The sequence below is a fragment of the Emys orbicularis genome, chromosome 1, assembly GCF_028017835.1.
Source record: "Emys orbicularis isolate rEmyOrb1 chromosome 1, rEmyOrb1.hap1, whole genome shotgun sequence".
NCBI lineage: Eukaryota > Metazoa > Chordata > Testudines > Emydidae > Emys > Emys orbicularis.
Genome location: NC_088683.1, coordinates 89,950,300 through 89,976,343, shown reverse-complemented (window position 1 = coordinate 89,976,343; position 26,044 = coordinate 89,950,300). Strand labels below are relative to the sequence as shown.

The following is a 26,044-nucleotide window of genomic DNA, read 5'->3' as shown; positions in this document are numbered from 1 at the left end:
CAGAAGTTTGGATAAGTAAAGAGTATTTTTCTCCTTCCTTCCTCTTCCCACTGACCTTTGGGTGCTGGTTTGTGCTCTTAGGTGCTGGGAATGGCCAATTTCTGTGATGATCAGTGTGCACACTGGCCAATATAAAAAAAACTCTCATGGAGACAGAAAACCATGCTTATAACTAAAACACACATGTTTAATGAAGCTATGGCTTCTCTAGTATGTTGAAGAGGATGCAGATGAGCTTCCTGGTAGATGGACATTCTATGCCTACCTTCTGGAGGAGTAATTCTGGGTGCTCAATATCTGAGATGATCCGGAGTCAAATTCTGGCCCCATTAAAATCAATAGTAGTTTTGCCATTGATTTCAGTAGGGCCAGGACTTCACTCTAAATATTTTACTGTTATGAATATCCAATACTTATTTCATGTATTGGTAATCAAAGCAGCTGGCTTCTTTGAGGCTTTTATTAAACCTTTGTACCCATTAATCTCTTGTGGTTTTCTTTCTGGCTATTCCATTCTGGGCATCTTGTACAATTTCTCAAGGTTTTTCATTCCTTTATTTATTTTCTTTATTTTTTTAGTACATATCCTCTTCTGATCCTGATAAACCTTTTAGGTTAGGATGATTGGTCTTCTGGAATTTCAGCATTTCTATTTAGGATATTAACAATAGGTTACACCTTAACTCAATTAATTTAGGATCCCTGACCTAATGGCTTTACATTTTACTAATTCTTTTCTGGTGGTGACTGCTATGTATAAGAGTCTCCTTCTTGTTTCTATTTTAATCTTTTGTAATTCAAAACTATCCTTTATGAAATGGAAACATTTATGGAGGACTTATGCTTCACTAAAGATACCCCCCCCAACAACAACTATCTGGATAGTTGGAGTCACCCAAGAGCACTAATTCATTTATTCTAGCCATCTGGCTAGTGTCCGTTAGACTCTATTTGTCATTATTTGCTCTTTGATGGGGAAGTGTAGAAACAATCTGCCTAGAAAATATTTTCCATTTCCTCTGATTTTTTTTTATCCATAGCATTTAATTCACACTACTATGGGCCTGACTTACCTCAATTTCATATTTGTTTTACATAAAGTAAATCACCCCTCTCCTTCCTCTATTATATGTAAACAATTTATATTAATCTGTGGTTCATTAGCATTTCATCTACTTGTCCCACTGTATTTCTGTAATGGCTAAGTGATCATATTCTTTCTCTACCATAATTCCCATTCATCCAGTTTATTATGCATATTCCTTGCAGGTATGTTAAAGGAGCCTCTCATTTTATATAGTCTTTATATTTTTTATTTAGATTAGATTATGTTCTGTGAATTACTTTCACTTGCCTATGAAGTTAGACTAGTTTGTTGCATTCTTTCTAGTTATCGGGTGCTGTTACAGTTCTTTGCCACTTACTATAGGGGGCATCTTTAATTTTGGTCTTTGGGCTGGGAATGCTTAAAATAACTTATCCCCTTTGCATGTAGTAAACCACAGTTATTTTAGTAGTGCAGATAATTGGGCACATCGGTGGGCTTAGACTGCCACCCCCCTTAAAGATCAGTGAAAGATGTAGAATCATAGAATATCAGGGTTGGAAGGGACCTCAGGAGGTCATTTAGACAACCCCCCTGCTCAAAGCAGGACCAATCCCCAACTAAATCATCCCAGATAGTGCTTTGTCAAGCCTGACCTTAAAAACCTCTAAGGAAGGAGATTCCACCACCTCCCTAGATAACCCATTCCAGTGCTTCACCACCCTCCTAGTGAAATAGTGTTTCCTAATATTCAACCTAGACCTCCCTCACTGCAACTTGAGGCCCTTACTCCTTGTTCTGTCATCTCATACCACTGAGTACAGTCTAGATCCATCCTCTTTGGAACTTCCTTTCAGGTAGTTGAAAGCAGCTATCAAATCCCCCCTCATTCTTCTCTTCCACAGACTAAATAATCCCAGTTCCCTGAGCCTCTCCTCATAAATCATGTGCTCCAGCCCCCAATCATTTTTGTTGCCCTCCGCTGGACTCTTTCCAATTTTTCCATGTTCTTCTTGTAGTGTGGGGCCCAAAACTGGACACACTTCTCCAGATGAGGCCTCATCAATGCCGAATACAGGGGAATGATTATGTCCCTCGATCTGCTGGCAATACCCCTACTTATACAGCCCAAAATGCCGTTAGCCTTCTTGGCAACAAGAGCACACTGTTGATTCATATCCAGCTTCTCATCCACTGTAACCTCTAGGTCCTTTTCTGTAGAGCTGCTGCCTAGCCACTCGGTTCCTAGTCTGTAGCAGTGCATGGGATTCTTCCGTCCTAAGTGCAGCACTCTGCACTTGTCGAACCTTCACAGATTTTTTTTTTTGGCCCAATCCTCTAATTTGTCTAGCTCCCTCTGTATCATATCCCTACCTTCCAGCGTATCTACCACTCCTCCCAGTTTAGTGTCATCTGCAAACTTGCTGAGGGTGAAATCCACACCATCCTCCAGATCATTAATGAAGATATTGAACAAAACCGGCCCCAGGACCAACTCTTGGGGCACTCTGCTTGATACCACCTGCCAACTAGACATGGAGCCATTGATCACTACCTGATGATCTAGCCAGCTTTCTATCTACCTTATAGTCCATTCATCCAGCCCATACTTCTTTAACTTGCTGGCAAGAATACAGTGGGAGACCGTATCAAAAGCTTTGCTAAAGTCAAGGAATAACATGTCCACTGCTTGCCCCTCATCCACAGAGCCAGTTATTTCATCATAGGAGGCAATTAGGTTAGTCAGGCATGACTTGCCCTTGGTGAATCCATGTTGACTATTCCTGATCACTTTCCTCTCCTCGAAGTGCATCAGAATTGATTCCTTGAGGACCTGCTCCATGATTTTTCCAGGGACTGAGGTGAGGCTGAGTGGCCTGTAGTTCCCTGGATCCTCCTTCTTCCCTTTTTTAAAGATGGGCACTACATTAGCCTTTTTCCAGTCATCCAGGACCTCCCCCGATCGCCATGAGTTTTCAAAGATAATGGCCAATGGCTCTGCAATCACATCCGCCAACTCCTTTAGCACCCTCGGATGCAGCGCATCCGGCCCCATGGACTTGTGCTCGTCCAGCTTTTCTAAATAGTCTCGAACCACTTCTTTCTCCAAAGAGGGGCTAGTCGCCTCCTCCCCATACTGTTCTGCCCAGTGCAGTAGTCTGGGAGCTAACCTCGTTCGTGAAGACAGAGGCAAAAAAACCTATTGAGTACGTTAGCTTTTTCCACATGTATAGTCCTCTTAACAATATAAGTGAACCTGCTTTGCTGCAAATTCACTCTCCCATCTTTTCTACTCCACACCCTCAATCTTGTTCTTCACTCTTCTTTTATAGCTGAGCAGTATAGCTTTGGGATCATCAGCTGCACTGTTTATGCCTTCATTTCCCAATCTAAGACTCAGAAGTCAAGTCATTAATGATTTTGCTTAGTGTGTTACCCTCTTATTTAGAAGTAGGTAGTGATTGGAGATAAGGAGGGGGAGAGTGTTGCACAAAGTTCGCCTTATTGGTTCAAGTTTCTTGAACTCAAACCTTCAAGCAAACCTGCAGGTATCAGTCAAATTTTAGTTCTGGAGCCAAGTGGCAGAGTAATTGGCAAACACCAAGTAAAATTAATTGTTACACCATATTTGGAGCACAGTGTCCAGTATTAGTCACCTTATCTGAATCAAGAAATGAAGTTGGAGAAAGTAGGACTCAGATATGAGAAGTTGAAGATGAGATGTTATGATTAAAGCACTTAAAGCTGAGTAGTTATTAAATTAATTTTGACTTGTCTGAGGTCAGTGGACAGGCTGGAACTAGAAGACTAGAATTGGACACAGTTATTTTATTATGCCAGCAGAGGAGGGAGCTTTTTATTATATCTTCTAGGGAATATTTCTATATTTTTGGAGTGGCATAAGCAATCTGCCATAGTTATGAAAACAAAAGCAAGTGTTCCAAAGCATGTGATAGGCATTGTTTATTATATAAATCTAAATTTTTGTGATTAGAAGTAGATTGTCACCTTTGGGGAATAGGGGGCAAGCTTTGTTTGTTTTTGTTTGTTTTTAAGGGAGTGCTTTGTTCTTTGTCACAATGGTTAAAGTTTATATATTTCCAATGTAAACATATAGGATAAAATGACAGATGGTGGCATAACAATTCTAGATAGCAAGGCCCCGGGGGCTGTTTCTGATCCTGCACAACTATATAACAATAGAATTCCTTCATGACCCAAACCCTGCAAAGTTCACCCAATCCTCTTAATAATCCATGCAAAAATGCTGTTGCTATAGTAACACATTCTGTAGCACTACTTGACTGTCAAAATAACCTCATAAAATAACAGGTTTAGAAAATGAATCTTAAAATGCAAAGTAAACAAACATGCGCTCTTAAAAGCTCCCTTCCTCTTCCCAACCAACCAATAAACAAAAACAAAACCCCCCACCCAGAGTGTGATGCTCTAGTCTTGTAATGGGTGATACAGTGAATTTAAACCAAGGGAGTAAAAACTGGTGGAGAGCAATAAATTCTGAATTTAATCTTGTGTCAATGGGCTGGAGTCTGAATTTAGGATTACTTACTTTCTTTAGGCTACAGTGGAACTCCCATTTGTGTTTTTGGGAGGTTAGCATATAAAGCAAAGGTTGAATGATACTTAACTAAATTTTTACTTACTGTATGACATATATTGGTACAGTACCTTATTGATACTCAATATCAGTCAGTGGGAAAAATAAGTTCATCATCAGAACTACTGCTATTTCTGTCCTGTTTCTTTTTTTCCTCCATTCTTTCTCTTGCTTTTTGTCAGTGATCCCTCTGCATTTTCTTCCAGAGAGCAAGTCCCACCCATTTCCCCTTTCTGTCTGCTCAAATGATCTTCAGTGAACTTGTCAATGTTGAGATTTGTATCATCTCTCACCTTTAGAGTTGATATCATGTGGGGGTGTGGGAAGCCATACTTGTCAGTCATTGTCTCAAGCTGCTTGCAGACTCAGGCAGACAGACTTACATTGGTTTACACTCTGGTCCAACTCGCATTTGGAAAGTATTTTTGCAAGCGTGAGAGCTCCAAACTTTTTTCTGCTAAATGAAAGTTTATAATCTGAATGCTAGTGGGGCCACATAAACATATCCTGCACGCTGGAACTGGTCCAGGGGCCAGGTATTCTATACACGTGAGTTAGACATGAGCAAAATAACCACATGGGGCATGGAATTAAGATGGAAGTGTGATTCAGGAGAGTGCTCTCCTGTCAATGTAATTACTCCACCTCAACAAGAGGCCGAAGCTATGTTGGCGGGAGAGCGTTTCTCACTGACATAGCGCAGTGTAGACACTGCTTTAAATCAATGTACTTATGTTGCTTGGGGGGGAGGGTTTCAAGTTACATCAACTATAGCAGTAGTCTAGATAAGCCCTTACAACTTTATTTAGTGTAACTTTGTTCTAAGGGTGGGATTTTTCAGAAGTGTTCAGCATTGACCTATATCATCTACTGAAATAAATGATAAAACTGTGATTCACTTCAGTGGGATCAAAGGTAGGCTAATACAGTATAACTTTGAAAATCTACCCTACAACCCCTTACTAAGGAAGTGGGCAGGAGGTAGGATCACAATCAAGAAAAGGGGGATGATCTGTGTAAATAGAAAAATGCCCACCTTTTCTCACAACAACCATTATAGAATCATGACAGAGTTTAAAATGAAAACATACAATGTGTTACAAATATCCTCAGTGGCTCCACAATAGGCATAATTTTGACTCTGTGTGCAACAAGAACTTGAAGCAGGAAACAAAATGGTAAAATAGAATCACTTTCCCTGAAACCCCTTGCCCTTGCTGTTTAGGGCAAACAAACATAGCAGGTTTTTTTAAAATGAAAAATCAATAAGTATTGTTTACCATACATAACAAGTTACCATTTTTCATCATTGGTAAACATCAAACTAAAAATGAAATCCTAAATTGTTATTAAATTTCTACTACTTCTCTGCAAAAGCCACTGGCCAATCCAAGCTAAAATGGTTGTAGTTATATATATTTAATATTTGGCTATAGAAACAAGATCCCATTATCTTGTGGTGTTTCTGCAATATTCTACCTACTGTACAATTTCTAAGAGCAGTAAAAATTTAATAATGTTAGTTTTCATTCTCTGCAGGCTATAGTGAAAAATAGTAATGTAAAAGCTAAAATTTAAATTAAAATATACTTTATTTTTCAATTGAAAAGTCTGGTGCTGTACATTATACATAATCTGAATATTTGTAGACTGAAGGTGAGTAATAAGAGTCTCTGTCTCTGAACTCCTATTTAAAATATAGCTTACTGTAGCTCATCACATATCTTTTTTCTTTAGGTAATATACTATGTTTTACTGATTATTGATTGAATAGATGCACTATATTAAGTTGAAAATGCAGTATATTTATCAGTTTCTGGAAATGTGAAGTTTCTCAATCAATCTTAGCATTTTTAACTATGGTAAAATAAAGCAAAATGTTTCTGCATAATGTTCTAGTAAACTTAATTTTCCACAGAGGCCTTCATCAACAAACCTCTCACCAGGGGAGGAGGAAGAGGAAGATGCCCGGGAAAACAGTTGTGGTCCTGCAGGTTTATGGGAGGCACTAACACCCTGCAATGGATGTAGGAACCTTGGATTCCCCATTCTTGCACAGGTATTTATCTTTCTATCTTAAAATCTGTAAGCTATAGAGCAGTGGTTCTCAAACTTTTTTTTGCGGGCCACTTGAAAATTGCAGAGGGTCTTGGTGGACCACTTAATGATCTTTCCAAATGTTGTTTGTACCATTAGCTAACAATTGTAAAGCGCTTTGGATAAAAGCGCAATATAAAAAAAACTTAATAATGAACATTTTTTGTTCTACAAATAAAAGCACACAACTCATATTTTAATATCAGTAGTCTTACCTTTCTAATGTGATGGATGTGCCCTTTCTCCCCCGCTGTGGCAGCCCCCAAGCTGGGGCTGTGAAGGATGGGGGGTCTCTCCCTCTCTCCCCTGCCGCGGCAGTCCCTGAGCTGGGGCTGGGAAGGAAGGCCATCTCTCCCTGGCAGCTGCAGCCCTGGAGCTGGGGGAATTGCCTCTTTCTCTGGCCACCGCAGCCCTGCACGTCCACATCTTTCCTGAGGTGTGGTGCCCAGAACTGGACATAATACTCCAGTTGAGGTCTTATCAGTGCTGAGTAGAGTGAAAGTATTATTTCGCATATCTTGCTTACAACATTCCTGCTAATACATCCTAGAATGTCTGCTTTTTTTGCAACAGTATTACATTGTTGACCCATATTTAGTTTGTGATCTACTATGACCCCCAGATCCTTTGCTGCAGTACTCCTTCCTAGACAGTCATTTCCCATTTTGTATTTGTGAAATTGATTATTCCTTCCTACGTGTAGTACTTTGCATTTGTCCTTAGTGAATTTCATCCTATTTAATTCCCATTATTCTAGTTTGTCAAGATCATTTTGAATTCTAATCCTGTCCCCACAAAGCACTTGCAACCTTTCCCAGCTTAGTGTTGTCTGCAAACTTTATAAGTGTACTCTCTATGCCATGATCCAAATCATTTATGAAGTTATTGAATAGAACCAGACACAGGAAAGATCCCTGCAGGACTCCACTCAATATGCCCTTTCAGCTTAACTGTAAACCATTGATAATTACTTTCTGAGTATGGTTTTCCAAACTGTTGTGCTCTCACCTTATGATCATAAGACCCCTGCACCCCAGACAGCTACCGGTCAGTCGCGAACCACTTTGGCGTGGGCAAATCTACCGTGGGGGTTGCTGTGATGCAAGTAGCCAACGCAATCGTTGAGCTACTGCTCTCAAAGGTAGTGACCCTTGGAAACGTTCAGGTCATCATAGATGGCTTCGCCGCGATGGGATTCCCAAACTGCGGTGGGGCTATAGATGGAACTCACATCCCTATCCTGGGACCGGACCACGAGGCCAGCCAGTACATTAACCGAAAGGGCTACTTTTCAATGGTGCTGCAAGCACTGGTGGACCATAGGGGACGTTTTACAAACATCAACGTTGGATGGCCGGGCAAGGTTCATGACGCTCGTGTTTTCAGGAACTCTGGTCTGTTTAGACGGCTGCAGGAAGGTATTTACTTCCCGGACCACAAAATAACTGTTGGGGATGTGGAGATGCCTATAGTGATCCTCGGGGACCCAGCCTACCCGCTAATGCCCTGGCTCATGAAGCCCTATACAGGCGTCCTGGACACTGAAAAAGAATTCTTCAACTACCGTCTGAGCAAGTGCAGAATGGTGGTGGAGTGTGCTTTTGGACGTCTCAAGGGGAGATGGAGAACCTTACTGACTCGCTCTGATCTCAGCGAAACCAATATCCCCATTGTTATTGCAGCTTGCTGTGTGCTCCACAATCTCTGCGAGAGCAAGGGGGAGACCTTTATGGTGGGGTGGGAGGTTGTGGCAAATAGCCTGGCTGCTGATTACGCCCAGCCAGACAGCCGTGCGATTAGAAGAGCCCAGCGGGACGCGCTGTGCATCCAGGAGGCTTTGAAAGCTAGGTTCCTCAGTGAGCAGGGTAACCTGTGACTATTAAGTTTGTTTAAAGAGAAGCTGAACCTGCCCCCGTTTCTTTACCCAGTTAATGTTGACTATCCTCTCCAGTTACATACCCCGTTCACCCCATTCCCCCACTTCCAACACACGTTTAAAAATAAAATAAATGGAACTTTGTTAATGAACACCGTTTTCTTTATTACGGATTTCGCGGTAAAGTGTTGAAACTGGGACGCAGACTGTGGTGGGGAGCGGGCGTAGTGATGGAAAGAACGCTTCTAAACTCGAGGAATGACAGGCTCCTGCTCCTAGAGCGGTCCGCAGTGGTGGACTGCTTGTTTCAACGGAGCCTGCCACCCCTCCTTTTCGGGACTCTGTGTGTGGGGGCTATGTGACTTTGTGGTGGGGGAGGACGGTTACAGATCCCCTGCTGCGTGGCTCTGTGATCCAGGATAAGGACCGCTGCATAAGATCTCCAACCGCCCTCCCCCGCTACAAAGTCACATAGCCCCCCCCACACACAGAACATGAAAACCACCTCCCAGACTGACCAGGGTGCCTAGTGACTGCAATGTGTGTGTGACCTTCTGCTGAACCTGCCCCCATGTCTGTACCCTGGTAAAGGTGACTGTCCTCTCCATTTACCAACCCCCTTCCCCCCCTTCAAACACACTCTCCTCTAAAAGAATATGACGGAAACAGTAATTAACAGAAACGTATTTTTTATTAGCAACTACACAGTTAGGGGATGAAACTGGGACGGGGGCTTGGGTGAGGTGGGAAGGAAAGGACTTATCAAATTTTTGGGAATGAGAGCCTTCTGGTACTTGAGCAGTCTGCAGGGGTGGAGTGACAGTTTTCACGGCCCCTGCCGCCCCTCCTTCTTGGGACTCTGGGTGAGGGGGGTATGGGACTTTGTGGCGGGGGAGGGCGGTTAGAGATAGACTGCAGCGGGGCTCTGTCCTCCTGCCTCCGGTCCTGCAGAACATCCACAAGGCGCCGGAGCGTGTCCGTTTGCTCCCTCATTAGTCCAAGCAGCGTTTGAGTCGCCTGCTGGTCTTCCTGCCGCCACCTCTCCTCCCGTTCCATGTGTGATCGCTGGTATTGCGACATGTTCTCCCTCCACTGGGTCTGCTGGGCCGCCTCGGCTCGGGAGCAGCCCATAAGTTCTGAGAACATGTCGTCCCGTGTCCTTTTCTTTCTCCGCCTAATCTGCACCAGCCTCTGGGAGACGGATGCCGGGGTAGGTCGGGAGACAGTCGCAGCTGTGGGATGGGAAAAAGGGAGTGAATTCCTCAAAAAGATAAATTTCTGTGAACAATGAACATAGTCTTTCTCTGTGAACAAGACCATGCACAGCACCTATCACATGCGCACTCAGGACAAGGTCGAATTTTCGGCCTTCGCATTCAGTGCCTGGGGTCTTGCAGTGGAGATCAGACAAGCGGGGCAGGACAGCGGAATTCGGGTAGCAGGCTGACATGGTAAGCCGTAGACTTTTGGCTGCTTAAAACTTAAATTATAGCAGTGCCCTCCTTTCACGTTCAAAGCAATGCTCCTAGCGTTGGCCAGTTCCTGCTGCCGGCAATCCAGCAAGCATGAACGCTGCCCCTGTCCCACCCCCTCGCGGCTGTCCCCGGGAAAGATCCCTGTATGCTGCCCCTCTCCCGCCTCCACCACGTGGCTGTAAACCGCTGGTTACAGTTATGTAAAGGAACAGGCAAGCAGTCCCAATACTAACAGTCCCCTAATTCAAAGCAGGTCACCATGAGCGACATCACTCTGCTGAGGATTTCCAAGAGCTTGTTAGATAATCTGTGCCCTGCTGTATTTCCCAACAAATGTCTGGGGAGTTGAAGTCCTCCATCACCACTAAGTCCTGTGGTTTTGGATGATTTTGTTGTTTAAAAAGTCTCATCCATCACTTCTTCCTCCTACTTAGGTGGTCTATAGTAGATCCCTACCATGATATCACCACTGTTTTTACCCTTTTATCCTTACCCAGAGACTTTCAACTGGGCTACCTCCCACTTCTCTATCTTAATCTCAGTGCAAGTGTATACATATTTGATATACAAGGCAACACCTTCTCCCTTTTTTCCCCTGACTGTCATTCCTGAACAATCTGTACCCTTCTATACCAGAATTGCTGTCATATGAATTATCCCACCAAGTTTCTGTGGTGCCAATTGCCATATTTGTGATTATTCAATAGTATTTCTAGTTCTTCCTGTTTATTTCCCATACTTCTTGCATTAATATACAGACATCTAAGATGTTTATTAGATTTCCCCACTGTATTTCCTCTTGTGTCTCCTTTGTCTGGGCTGCGATTTTCCGTATTGACCCCCAGATTCTGACCTCTCACCTAAGTCTCCATGTTTTGGATTTACCTCTGGGCTTTTATCTCCTGCCCCCATTAAACCTAGTTTAAAGGTTAGCCAGTCTGTATCCGAAGATACTCTTCCCCTCCTTTGACAGGTGGACCCCATCTCTGCTCAGCAGTCCACCTTCTCAGAACAAGGTCCCATGGTCAATGAAGCTGAAGACCTCCTGTCGACACCATCCGCACAGACAAGTATTTACCTCTAGGATGTGTCTGTCTCTGCCCAGATGATTTGGAGTGATTTCATAATTTAAAAATAATAATTTTCCATGCCTATTTTTAACATAAGACAAATGTAAGGGCTATTATAGTAGCAATGAAATTGGTTCAAGATTGTTTTCCAGATATGGGCTGGTCCCTTTTCCCTTTTAATAGAGAAGGTTCAGTTCAGGATTTACTTAAACTGGAAGACAGTAATTTCCTGAACTAGTTTGCTTCTTTTACACTTAAATTGTAAAATATTAAGCAAATTCTGTTTTACTAAAAATCATCTGTCACTCACTAAGAGGATTAAAAGGCTCTTTAATTGTGTACACTTAACTCTGTCTCCTTATTTTTGCCCAACTCCTCCATTAGGTCCCAAAATATGTCTAGACAAGTATTATATAAAAATGAGCTTTTGTTTCTTCTATTTTTTTTCCTATCGGACTAGAGGGGGGAAAGCCAAAGGGTAATAACATTCAAGAAGATACAGGGATGAGATCTGTGGTTGAAATGACAATATACTGTATCTCAGTATCACCACAGAAATGTCTATGTTGGTATTAATACTGCACCTCTCTATCGGAACATCTGTAATTCTTATCCAAATGTTTCCATGCTCTAAATAGGGATCAGCACTGCCTGTGCACAAAATTCATAAAAGGAGAGTGTTTATCAACAGAAGAGGCTGATTGCCTTGATAAACCCCTATTCTAAATTTGGCCAAACTAAAGCCCCTGTCAGACACAAAAGAAACCACATCTCTAGTGTGTAATCAGCTACCACAGGTAAAGAGCCACTAGAAAGATTGATGGGCATACATTTATTGCTACAGATATGGGTGTCTGCTGATGGCAATGTTGCTTACCACATAATGACTGTGGACACTTCCTGAAAGGTATGGCTGTAACTCTAGAGAGATGTGCAAACCTTGCTCCAAGTTAAATGTTTGTACTTTGTATCTTTGACGTATCCTTTGTATGCATATCCACAATTGACATGGCCCAAATGAAGACTATCATAATTCACACGCTTATAGTGAGCCTGGGAAAACAGATGGACTTTGGAGTGTGACTTGGTGTGCAGATCTGGGCTCTGGAAAAACAAATTCCAGAATTGAGGATTCCTCACTGAGAATTTAGAGCTGTTAACTTAGGCACCCAAGTTGATTTAAACTATTGCAATAGCTAATGAAGAGAGAAAGAAACTGTATCCAAGGTATCCAAGACACAAATCATTGAAAGTTTTTTAGATTTAAACTAACACCTTGATTTGGTTCCTCAACTTGTGATGGGTTCAATCCAACTCCTATATTTCTCATGTAACACTGCAATAAGAAGTGTTCTTACTAGTCATGTCAGCACATTTGACATGTCAAAGATTCAGATGTCATTATGAAGGCACATACAAATATAGGAATAAAGTATTTGGCTTCATCCTTTTAAAAATGCACACTTTTTTTCCAGAGAAGCCAAATAGGAAGAATGGTCTGTCAATTACTAAACACCATCAGTTAGTCCATTTTGCATTTCTGTTCTAGCTGGGAATAAATCTTAACTGTTCTAGAAACACTGTATTTATAGATTAAAAGGGGAATGGCATATAAAAGTTGATTTCTACTTTAGATAGGCAGTTGACAGAATAATTCTAATTAAAAAGGTAAATCTTGAGTGAGATGAAGACAGTGTTTGTCCCTGACCTAATGAGCTAGCAGTATTAAGGGAAAAGGATTGACTTCCAAGTTCGCGACTTGTTTGGTTTCTTTACTGTATTTGTATTTTAATGTAGAAAAAGAGTTTGGCTGGCTGTAGTTCTGAGCATGCAATAGCTAATATCATATCCATGCAGAATTCTGCTGCAAAGATCAGTTTCCTAGCTCAGTTTGACCATGTCACCCCTCGCTTTGAATCCCTCAACTGGTTCCCCCTTCTCTATCGCATCAAACATAAGCTACTTTTATTCACTTTCAAGGTCCTTTATATTCAGTCCCCACCTATCAGCTCTCATTTGCTATCAATCTGTCGATGCTTGCCTCCAGTCAGCCTACGATGACAGCCTTCACTACCCACTTGCTCAATTTCAGACAAGCACCTTTGTGCTTTCTTTCATGCTGCTCCACATGCTTATGTGGTGCTCATGTAAACATCTGCAAAGACACCTAGTTATCCACCTTCAAATCCTTCCTCCAAATTCTCCTGGAGTCAGGCTGTTGGTATGCAGGGACCATTACTTGTCATGCTGACCAGTATTATCACATTGTATTCTTGTACTCCCCAATCTGTTGTCTTTTATTTTAGACATAGGTTGCAAGCTCCTGGGGCAAGGACCATCCCTTTGTTCTGTTTTAGCACAGTGCCTAGCAGGGTTGTGGTCCATAACAAGGTGTCATGGGTGCTACAGTAATACAAATTAATAATAATAATTTCTGTTGTACTATGTATAGGTTTTAAAAATATCTGACAATAATAACTGAACTCTCATGAAAGTAGCTCTTGTGCCACTAGCATGGAAATCTTGCAGTAGCAGCGATGTAGTTGTCTAAGCACTTCTCTGCAGAGATGTTTAGTCAGTGAGGACATAGCAGCTCCCTACCCACTCCAGTTCAGTGCAGGAGGGGAGGCCCTTATCCCCAGCAGTGTATCTGCATAACAGAAACCTTCCTTTACCCCCTTCTAGACCCTGAGATAATCTTAAATAAAATAAAACCCAAATTAAAAGTTGGCCAGAGGATGAATTCAGCTTACAACCCAGAGCTCTCAATCCCCACAGCACTCTAAACCTCTAGTCCCAAAGGGTTTGTTGGCATTTGTTTACCCTGATGCAAGTTTTTTGGTATGTTAGTACCAGCCTTTATACAGGTACAGCACTGATAGCATCTCTTCCTGCTGCTAGTATGGAGCATCTGTAATTAGAGTACTCTCTAAAATAACTCTTAACAGTTTAGTGATTGAATTTAATACTGGCTCTATCTAGCCTTCAAACAAAGTATGGCACTAATGAAAATTCTGCCTGTCCCAAGAGCCAAGCTTAAAGAGAAAGGTACTGTACACAGAGTTCTGTGTTAAAATTGACTCAAAAGTGGGAAATGATAAAGAACTTTTATTTTTTATTATCTGGAGAAATCTCACTCCACTAGATCAGTGAGTGAAGGAGAGGACACTGGAAGGAAACCCTAGTCAAATAACCATGAACCATGTGCCTGTTAATGTTTTGTACAATTGAGAACAAAGTAGCCAGCTGAAACAGGGAATCTTAAATCAAGAACATGCGCATAAGTGTGTTAAAAATGTGGCAATATCTATTGGCTGAACTGTTCCCAAATATAGGGAAATATAGAACCCCAAAGTGCCTTTTCATACCTAGATTAACATTTATATTTGATCAATAGGAGTATTTCCAAATGAGAGACAACTGGTCTGCTGGCTTGGTCCCCACAGGTAATGGGTTAACTTTGAGACTATGGCCTATTTTTCAGAGGTACTGACTACCCGTGGTGCTCCCATTGACTTCACCTGATGTTATGGGTTCTCAGCACCTTTGAAAATCAGGACTGTTGTCTTTATATTGGAGTGTACAACACAAACCCTTTTCTTCTAAACTTTTTTGTGAAGAGACACGTTTTTTCACCCAGCTGCCCTTCCAATAGAGCTGCAGTGAAGCGTTATTCAGGCATGTAGCAACAACCCAGCTGCACTAACATGCCCTTCCAATAGAGCCTGCAATGACTCAGCCCTCAGGCATGTGGCAGCAACCTATCCCTGAGTCGAGCCTGGGTCAGATGACCCCCAGGCTCAGGTATTTCCCCAACCCTGACAGAGTTGCAAATCAGTCTGTGTAACAGCACTACCCAGCCAGGAATCTTCCTGCTGTCTCGGACTGTATCAGACTCTTGAGACTCCCAGGCTAGGTCTACACTACAGCGGGGGTCCGACCTAAGATACGCAACTTCAGCTACGTGAATACCGTAGCTGAAGTTGCGTATTTTAGGTCGGCTTACCTAGCGGTGAGGACGCGGGAAAGTCGACCGCTGCCGCGCTGCCGCCGACTCCGCTGCCGCCTCCTGCCGAGGTGGATTTCCGGAGTCGACTGCAGAGCGATCAGGGATCGATTTTACCGCGTCTTCACCAGACGCGGTAAGTCGATCCCCGATAAACCGATTGCTACCCGCCGGATCGGCGGGTAGTGAAGACAAAGCCCCAGTCTGCTTTTGCTCCTGGTCCTATTCCACCCGGCCCTTACCTTGCCTGAGCTCTCTTCCAGTATTGTCCTTGCCATATTCTGACCTCACTCCAGCCCTGTTACTGACCCGCTCCAGCCTTGCCTCTGTTTCCTGACCCTCCCCGGACTGTCAGACTCTGACCACCTGGCTTCAACTTCTGGCTTGCACCTGGACTTCAGCTATGGCACTGGTTGTCTATGGACTCTGATCTCAGTTCTGAACCTGGCTTGTCCCTGGATTTTGATTCTAGTGCCCCACCCTTGGCCCAGTCACAACACTACGTCCAGTTTTGACTTCTGCTCCAACAGCTAGGCCTGACTGCCAGGAGACAGCGCTTGACAATCCTGCTCTTAACCATCAGTGCAAAGTGTTCGTAAACAAGCCACAGATTTACAGCAAATAATTCTTCCTCTGTAGGGAGAACCTCTGCTGGCATAGAGCTGGCAGAAGCAGTATAGTCACCTCCTACACTGGCAGCTCCTCCACCCCTTGACATAAGGGAGAGGAGAAGATGCGAGGGAGTGTGATGGAATTGAGTTCTGCTAGGATCAGTCTTCCGCTGGTGTAAGGGACCTTACACCAACAGCATAAGTTAAAGCAGGATCCCTGTAACCACACAACTCAGAACATAGGGTTCTTCTTCGAGTGCTTGCTCATATTGATTCCAATTAGGTGTGCGCGCACCGTGTGCATGATCATCGGAAAATTTTTACCCTAGCAACACTCGGTGGGTCGGCTGAGGTGCCCCCTGGAGTGGCGCCCTTATGGCGCCGGATATATGCCCCGGCCAACCCAGCGCCCCCTCAGTTCCTTCTTACTGCCCGTGAGGATTGTTGGAACTGTGGAGCGCAGCTTAGCTGATCTCCACTCTCCCTAGCATTCGCTTTAGTACCTGTTAATAGTTTCTGATTAGTTGTTAATAGTTTGTTATAGCTGTTAATAATTACTTAGTATAGTTAGTTAGTTTAATTAGTGGGAGGGAACGGGGTCTTCTCCCTTCTCCCCTATCCCAGTACCCAGGCCCATGCCTGGGTCTCCTGGCTTCAAACCCTGCTTGGCTTGCCAGAGGCTGATGCCAACGGGAGACCCCCACGACTTTTGCCTAAGGTGTCTGGTGGAATCCCACCAAGCAGACAAATGCCGCATTTGCAAAACCTTCAAGCCGAGGACCAGGAAGGAGCGGGACTTTAGACTGAAGCAGCTCCTTATGGAGGCGGCACTTAGCCCGGTCCCTTCCTCTGCGCGCCGAGACTCAGCACCGTCGTCCTCAGTGCGGAGTGCCTCAGCGGCACCAACTGGTCGAGCACCGCGTTCGGACTCTACCAAAGACTCGCCGTGACAGAACTTCCCGGCACCTCCACCACCACAGCGCAGGTCTCTATCTCCGAGCCAGAAGAAGAAGCAGCCCAAGCAGGTGCTGGCCACTTCTTGTTTGTCGGTGCAGCAGCCGCCGTCGCTTCCCGCACCGCAGTTGGAGCCACGTCCATTGCCGGAGCGCATAGGACAAATATTGGCTCCTGCACTGTCGACTCCGGCGCTGCAAGGGCCGTCGAGTCTGGTGAACGTAAGCTTCCCGGTGCACACCGCAGTTGAGCTGAGACTACTCTCCACACCGGAGACCTTTTCAATGGCGCGGGACTTGATCGCGCTCACAGAGCCGACTCCTCTGCAGCCGGCAGCACCTCCGGCACGGACGGTGCTGTCGAAGGGAAAGCTGTCCCTCATGCGACCACCGTCGCTGAGTGAAGAAGGACAACACCGGTCCCGGTCCCGATCTTCTTCCCGGCACCCATCACGGCATCACTCGCAGTCCCAGCACCGTTCTCGCTCTCGGCGCCGGTCGTACTCATGACGCCGCTCCAGCTCGCGGAGATCCAAATCGCGTTACGGCTGGCACTGATCAGACTCCCGGCACCGCTCCCGGTACCGGTCAGAGCAGCACTCGACCCAGAGCTGATCCCGACGCCAATTTCACCGGAGGTCGCCATCGAGATCCAGATCAGGCTCCTGGTACCGATATGACTGCAGGCATTGATCGACATCTCGGTACCATTCTGCCTCACGGCACCAGTCCCCAGCACCATGGCACCGTACAGCACCGGGCTACTCGGCACCGGTGCGTACAGCACCACCTTGGCCATCTCACTCTGCCTCTGCGTCGTCGCACTCTCAAGATGGCTACCACGCCCAGGACCAGGGCGAGGGCGGTACAGGCCAGTGGCTAGAAGAAGGCCAGGACTCGGGGCACAAACCCCCACAATGATCCTTTTGGACCCTCTGGGCATACCATCAGGACCAGGGGGCTCCTTCGGGGGCTTCCCGTTCCGCCCCTTCGGAGCCCCAAATACTGGAGGCCACTGTGTCTCGCCCCCCGCCCCCGGGAGGCTCTGAGGCGACTGCTCCAGCGCCAATGCAGGCCCACGCTCCTAGCGTGATGGACCTTGAGCAACAAGATCCTCCACAAGAGGACCTCGTGCAGGATCCCTTAGTCCCGGGGGTATCTTCCTCGCCCGATGAGGCAGTGGCGGGGACTACGGTTTCGGGCCCTCCTCCTATGGACCTCCGCGCCCACCAGGAACTGCTCCGCAGAGTGGCGCTCAATATGAACCTCCAGGTAGAGGAGGTGGTGGAGGTAGAGGACCCTGTGGCGGACATTCTGTCCACGGAGGCACCATCCAGAGTTGCCCTCCCCATCATACAAACCATACAGGCCAATGCCAAGACAATCTGGCAATCACCAGCCTCTATTCCACCTACGGCCAAGGGGGTGGAAAGGAAGTACTTTGTCCCTTCAAAGGACTACGAGTACCTCTATATGCACCCCCAACTGTGCTCCCTTGTCATGGCTTTGGTCAACGAGAAGGAGCGGCACAGTCAGCAGGCCCCGGCGCCTAAATCGAAGGACGCTAGATGCCTAGACTTGTTTGGGCGCAAGGTGTACTCAGCCGGAGGCTTGCAGCTCAGGGTGGCCAACCAGCAGGCACTCCTGAGCCGACATGACTATAATTCGTGGCACTCTATGGAGAAATTCAAGGAGTTGGTTCCACAGGAGTCCAGAGAGGAATTTGGGGATATAGTAGAGGAGGGCAAGAAGGTGGCCAGAACCTTCCTACAAGCCTCTCTGGACGCGGCAGACTCGGCAACTAGGACCCTGGCCTCAGGCATAGCCATGCGCGCCGCATCTCGTGGCTGCAGGTCTCTGGCTTACCACCAGAGTTACAGCAGACCCTCCAGGACCTGCCCTTTGATGGCCAGGGTCTATTCTCCGAGAAGACAGACTCAAGGCTGCAGAGTCTGAAGGACTCGAGAATTATCATGCAGTCTCTGGGAATGCATAACCCAGTAACGCAGAGAAGGCCCTTCAGACCACAGTCTCAGAGGTCATACCTTCCCCCTCGGCCGAGACAGGACTTCTTTAGAAGACGTGGCTGAGGTGGTAAAAGGAAACTGGACACCAAGCCAGCGAAGGCCAGGGCCCTCCCAAGCCATCGGCAGGGCCTAAGCAGAATTTTGAAGGTGCGCCCAAGGACGGAGGACCAGTCTCCATTCAGGATCCTTCCCCGCCTTTCCAAAATCGTCTCTCCCATTTCCTCCATGGGTGGTCCTACATAACATTGGACCGTTGGGTCCTACACACGGTGGAAAGGGGATACTCCCTCCAATTTGCTTCCCCCCCCTCCTTCCCTGTCCCTCTTCAGGGACCCTTCTCATGAGCACCTCCTTCTACAGGAGGTCCAATCACTCCTGGCTTTGGGAGCGATAGAGGAGGTTCCGGGAGAGTCAAGGGGCAAAGGCTTTTATTCCCGCTACTTCCTAATCCCCAAGGCCAAGGGCGGGCTTTGGCCCATCCTGGACCTACGTGGACTCAACAAATTTATGGTAAAGTTGAAGTTCCACATGGTCTCACTAGGACCATTATTCCTTCCCTAGATCCTGGAGACTGGTATGCCGCCCTCGACATGAAGGACGCATACTTCCACATTGCGATCTACCCTGTGCACAGATGCTTCCTTCGCTTTGTGGTCAATCAACTGCACTTTCAATTCACTGTCCTTCCTTTCGGCCTATCCACGCCCCCCAGGGTGTTTACCAAATGCATGTCTGTGGTAGCGGCCTCCCTTCATTGACAACGGGTCCAAGTGTTCCCATATCTCGACGACCGGCTTATTCGGGGTCTCTCCAGGGATCAGGTGCAGTCTCATGTTCAGCTCACCATGAACATGTTCAATTGGCTGAGTCTCCTGCTCAATGTCGCGAAATCCACTCTGGTATCAACCCAGAGGATAGAATTCATAGGAGCAGTATTAGAATAGCAGTATTCATAGCCTAGCCCGGGCAATTCTGCCGGAAGCACACTTCCAATCCCTGGTGAACATCATCCACAGCCTGCAAAGCTTCCCGAACTCGACCGTGAAAACATGCCTATGCCTCCTGGGACACATGGCCTCTTGCACGTTTGTGACCAGGCATGCCAGGCTGTGACTACGTCCACTCCAAGCCTGGCTATCAACAGTATACCACCCAGGTCGGGTCAGCTTGAGCACGGTGGTTACCATCTCGCCTGGGGTATTAGCCTCTCTAGGCTGATGGCTGGGCCCCAAATCAGTGTGCGAAGGGGTACCATTTCATGCCCCGCAGCCCTCTGTGTCCCTAGTCATGGATGCGTCATCCCTCGGATGGGGATCCCACCTCGGGAACCTCTGTACACAGGGGCTATGGTCGGCAGGAGAGTTATCCCTGCACATCAATGTACGGGAACTCTGAGCAGTGCGCCTGGCGTGTCAAGCATTCTGAGAGCGCATTCAAGGCCATTGTGTTGCAGGCCTCACAGACAACACTACGGCCATGTTTTATATCAACAAGCAAGGGGGAGCCTGGTCATCCCCCCTCTGTCAGGAGGCCACTCGTCTGTGGGAATTCTGCATAGCCCACTTGATCCATCTGGTGGCGTCGTTTCTCCCAGGGGTCCAGAACACCTTAGCCGACCACCTCAGCAGATCATTCCAGGCTCACGAGTGGTCGGTTCACCCGGATGTCATCCACTCTGTCTTCCTGAAGTGGGGCTTTCCCCTGATTGACCTATTCGCCTCTCACGAGAATCGGAAATGCCAGGTGTTCTGCTCTCTCCAAGGGCGCTCTCTGGGTTCCCTGTTGGACGCATTCCTAATTCAGTGGAAGGATCACCTGTGCTATGCCTTTCCTCCATTCCCGCCAGTCCACAGGGTCCTAATCAAGCTGCGCAGGGACAGAGCCTGTCTGATTCTGGTCGCCCCAGCGTGGCCCAGACAGCCCTAGTATACAACTCTCCTAGAGCTGTCGGTGGACACCCCGATTCCACTCCCGCTGTGGCCAGACCTGATCACTCAGGATCACAGTCGACTCTGTCATCCCGACCTGCAATCTCTCCACCTCACAGTGTGGATGCTGCATGGCTAAATCAGTCTGAGCTGTGCTGTTCTCACTCGGCCCAGCAGATCCTTTTGGGTAGCAGGAAGCCCTCTACCAGGTCCACATACTTAGCCAAGTGGAAGCGTTTTTCCTGCTGGTGCGCCTGGCATCATATGACCCCCCTATAGGCATCAGTACCTGTCATCTTGGAATACCTCCTATCCTTAAAGCAGCAGGGCTTGGCAATATCTTCCATCAGGGTGCACCTGGCAGCTATTTCGGCTTTCCACCCAGGCGAAAACGGTCGCTCGGTCTTCTCCAATCCCTTGGTCAGCAGATTTCTCAAGGGGTTGGAGCGCCTGTTCCCACGAATTCGACAACCGGTCCCTACGTGGGATCTTAACCTGGTCCTATCCAGACTCATGGGTGTCCCGTTCGAGCCGATGGCCACCTGCTCGCTCCTGTACCTTTCCTGGAAGACAGCCTTCCTCGTAGCTATCACCTTGGTGAGGCATGTGTCTGAGCTCCGGGCACTCACATCGGAACCACCATATACGGTGTTCCACAAGGATAAGGTACAGCTGCGACCCCACCCGACCTTCCTCCCTAAGGTGGTGTCTGCCTTCCATGTCAACCAGGACATATTCCTCCCTGTCTTCTACCCGAGGCCTCACGCCTCTCGACAGGAGCAACAGCTGCACTCCCTAGACGTTCGCAGGGCCTTGGCCTTCTACACTGAGCGAACGAAACCCTTCAGGAAAACGTCACAGCTGTTTGTTGCTGTGGCAGACCGGATGAAGGGCCTTCCGGTCTCCTCCCAGCACATCTTGTCCTGGATCACATCATGCATCCGTGCGTGCTATGACTTGGCTGGTGTCCCATCTACACACCTTACTGCCCACTCCACGCAGGCTCAGGCTTCCTCCTCTGCTTTCCTGGCGCATGTGCCCATTCAGGAGATATGTAGAGCAGTGACGTGGTCATCGCCGCCCACTATGTTATAGTGCAGCAGTCCAGGGGTGATGCTGCATTTGGTTCAGCGGTCCTTCACTCCATGACATCTCACTCCCAAGCCTTACCTAGGCTATGGGGTCGGAGTCACCTAATTGGAATCGATATGAGCAAGCACTCGAAGAAGAAAAGACGGTTACTCACCTTTGTAACTGTTGTTCTTCGAGATGATTTGCAGAATTGCTGAGCACTCACAGCTGCTACTGAAGTCAATGAGAACTGTGCTTTGAAGATATAAAGTGCTATATAAAGCTGAGTAGTCTGAAAAATCAGGTACTAGATGTCTCAAATTGGGTAGCCAAAATTAGTGGACACTTTTGACTTTAATGCTGTAGTTCCTTATCTGTAAAGTTGGAATAATAATACCCTCTCGTCTCACAGAGGAGTTGAGAAGATAAATTCATGAATGTTTCTGAAGCACTTGGTTACTATAGTGATGAATGCCATTAAAAAGTCCATAAGGAAATTCAGAGTCTGCAGACAGAATTATTAATAGTGTGGAGTAAATAAACATGGCCCACCTATGGAACAGTGAGGAGTAAAAATATTCTGTAGTCAGAGGCGGCCCTAGACTAGTTGCCAGTAACTGGTGCTCTAGGCGAACCATGCAATCGGTGCCCCCAAACCCCAAGGGCAGATCTAGGCTGAGGTTTTTGGTAAACTGGGAAACATTTTGCCCCATTTTTCCTTTTAATGTTTTTGAAGTGTTTTTTTTTTTAAACGGAGGCTTAATTATTCAGTTTGTCTGTCCGTCCGTCTGTCCAACCAATGTTTCTGAGATCACATAAAATAGAGACCCAACATTTTCAGATTTGTACACGACAGCTAGATGATATTTCAGTCCGATTTCAAATAAAAATGCATTAAAAATGTTAATTATAATTTTTATTATTACAAATCCAAAATCATCATTACCACCACATCCAATATAGAAAGAAATAAGAAAACTCTTCAATGAACTTTAACCAGTATTTACAAAACACTCTGAATAAAAAACACTCTGTGCTCGTAAAACATGACTTTTCTTGCTTTAAGTTTTGAAAATTCATCACTACTTCTTTTAGATCCAGTTTTCCATCTATTTCATGCTCTATTGACATTGTGGCAAGTCCAACAAGTCTCTCTTGCACCATTGTTGAATGCAGATATGTTTTTATCAATTTTAAGTTTGAGAAGCTACATTCCCCCCTAGCTACGGAAACTGGCAAAGGTAAAAGAATGCGTAGAGCTATAAAAATGTTTGGAAAACTGTCTGAGAGTTTATTTTCACAAACAAACTTTATTACTTCTTCAGGAGTGGAATGTTTCTTAAGTCGTCTTGAAAAAGCCTGAAGCTCACTACACAAATCTGTAGTATCAATGTATTTTGAATTTTCATGCGTCAATGCCGACTCCAGTTTTATACAAAATTCTCTTATCTGTTTTGCTGTTTTCTTTTGCAAGCTGTGGATATCATATAGAAAGCCAAATACTGACGCAAGCTGCTGCATTTGTTGAAATCTTGTCAACCGAGTAAATAGCAGTATCAAGGACTGAGAAGTAGAAATTCACTTTGAACCTTTTGTTTTGGGTTCTGAATGGGTGTGTCTCGTCCTTCATACGAAAACTGCTGTTTCTTTTGCTGAATGTGAACTGGCTCTGGTTCAAATTCTGTCGGAAGTCTATTTCTTCAGCAAGCTCGAGAGAATCTACTAGTGTTCTTTTGAACCCTTCATCACTTCTGAATTCCTTCAGAATATTTTTAGTTTGCTGCAGTTTTTGAATAGCAGAATGTATGTTCAAGTTCTTTTCCTGAAGCTGCTTACTAGTGAGGTTAATCTTGAAAAGGATATTATACCACAAAATGAGTGAAGTCACATATTTGAACTTGGAAAGGCCATTTTCAAGAGCTTCTGCATCTGAACGTGCCATATTGCCAGATGATCCAGTAAAGGTAGTATCAGAAATTTCAATTAGGGCATCATAAATGTTTCCAAGTTCATAGCGAAGAGGCTTCAAAGCATCAATGCGACACTCCCATCTTGTCTGACAGTTAGAGAATTCACATGGTGAGTCAGAATCTCCCAACGGCGTGTTGAGCCTGAGAAAAACACATAAACACATTGCACCAGGTCAAAGAAACTGCTTGCCTCCAAGCAGCATCATTGACAACCAAATTCAGAGAATGCACACGGCAAGGAATGAAAAAGGCCTTAGGATTGATTTCCATCATTCTCCTTCGCACACCATTGTCTTTACCCTTCATATTACTACCATTATCATAGCCTTGGCCACGTAAGTTTTCAACAGATAATGACATTGTTTCAAGCTCTTGTAGAATAGCTTCAGTCATAAATGCTCCAGTCGTCTCCTTCAGTGGCTCCAAAACCCAAAAAATGTTCCTTTGAGCACTTCAAGATTATCTTCATCTGCAGACTTTTCCATATCCACAAAACGAATGATCATCATCATTTGTTCAACACGACTCACATCTGGTGTACAGTCCAGTATTATTGAAAAGTATTTTGCAGAATGGGCAGCTTCTACAATTTTCTTTTTAATGGCATTTGCTAGGATTTGAATCAGATCATTCTGCATATTTTTTCCTAAATAATGAACCTGTGTTTCATGATCAGTTATTTTATGTAGATGCTCCTTCATGCTGGATCAAACAAAGCTAGGTATTCAACAAATTTTAAAAAGTTTCCATTACTTGGAGTGTATAATTTTTCATTTCTACCGCGGCCGCAGAATGCTAAATTTTGCCCACCGAGAACTCTCACTAAAGCAACCAGACGCTCTAATATTTGTTGCCAATATTCTTCTTTTTCCTGGACCACGCGTAAATTTTCTTCATCGATAGTTTTTCCTTTTTTCAATCGTAATTCAAGTTCTTTCCAATTTTGAAAACATTCCAAATGTTCTGTTCTGTTCTTTCATGTGAAGAAAGAATTGAAGATATGTTTTTCCAGTCCTTCGAACGATTTTCAGTAAGTGATGTACCAATTGCTTGATTTCTAAACAACATGCCGCAAAAGCAAAAACACAGAGTCCTTTGACACTGAATATTGTAACTAGTTTCAATGAATTTCTTCCCCATTAATGAGTTTCCTCTTGTAATGCTGAGCAGAGAATTTTCTTTTATTTCCATCTTTAAGGAAGGGAAATTCATGAACTTGTTCAGGTCCATGTTCCACGAGAATTTGCTGCACACTGTCATCACATCTAGGCCATGAAGTGGAGTCCCCATACTGTAACTTGTTTGTAACTTCCTCATCCTTTCTTCCTTCTATTTCATTTACTGCAATTTCTGCATGTGTCTCTGAAGGTGAATAAATTTTCTCCACTTCCATATCAGTCTGATGCTGTGAGCTGCCTTCATCTAGAAGTAAGCTTCCATCATCTTGAGTTTCCAAACCTCTTTTTTGTGGATGTGAGCTACCCTCATCTCAAAGTAATATATCTTCATCTTGATGTTCCAAACTGCTTCCATGCGGATGTGAGCTAACCTCCTCTCCAAGTAAAATTCCTTCATCTGGATGCTGTGAACTGCTTCCATGTTTATTTGGATTAAAGAGAAGATATTTCAGGAAGGATCCCTGCTGTTTTGCCTGGTCCTTTTCCTTTTCAGCCTTTCGTTTACGATACTCAGCTCCTCAGGGTTTTCTTTTTCCTCTTTCTGCCATGGGGCATTTGAATATTATGTACTGTGTGCCTGACTGCAAGCATTATAGTGTTAAGGATGGCTGACACACCACATGTTTGGCGATTTAAATCACATTGCAGTCATCCCAACATGTCTTTTCACTGCTTAAAGGTTCAATGATTAGTAACATACTCACTTACCTATTAAAACAGTTAGTTACAGTGTTTACACGGAAACAAAATGACCTTTTTCAACGTTATAACCTGACACCGGTTGTTTGGAAAGAAATCCCCTACCCGTTTGGAGTGTGACGTCATCACTTTCATAGCCTATTAAGCGTTAACGCTGTTACTTTTCTTTTATGGACCTTATTTATTATAAGTGAACCAGTTATAACAAAGAAAAGTTCATAATTATACAGCCCGATAATAACGCTAAGGTTTAATAATGCTTAAAGATACTCACATTTTGGATTTATAATGCTGAAAGACGTTATTCTTTATTCTTTGGTACCAAGAAACACAATTTTCCACAGTATTCACTCAATTCTTAACCATCTACCTGTGACATGTGTTAAAACGACCGTTTGACATGTATCAACTCGCGATAT

At 45.1% G+C, this 26,044-nt stretch overlaps 1 protein-coding gene across 4 annotated transcripts in view; it reads left to right on the top strand.

Annotated features, from left to right (window-relative positions):
• ANKS1B (ankyrin repeat and sterile alpha motif domain containing 1B) overlaps positions 1 to 26,044 on the top strand; it is a 753,819-nt gene that overhangs the window by 207,744 nt on the left and 520,031 nt on the right. For all 4 annotated transcript variants that reach the window (XM_065423481.1, XM_065423480.1, XM_065423479.1 and 1 more), the window contains exon 9: positions 6,583 to 6,723. In XM_065423481.1, coding sequence (XP_065279553.1) covers positions 6,583 to 6,723 — 141 coding nt within the window. The remainder of the gene's footprint in view (positions 1 to 6,582; positions 6,724 to 26,044) is intronic.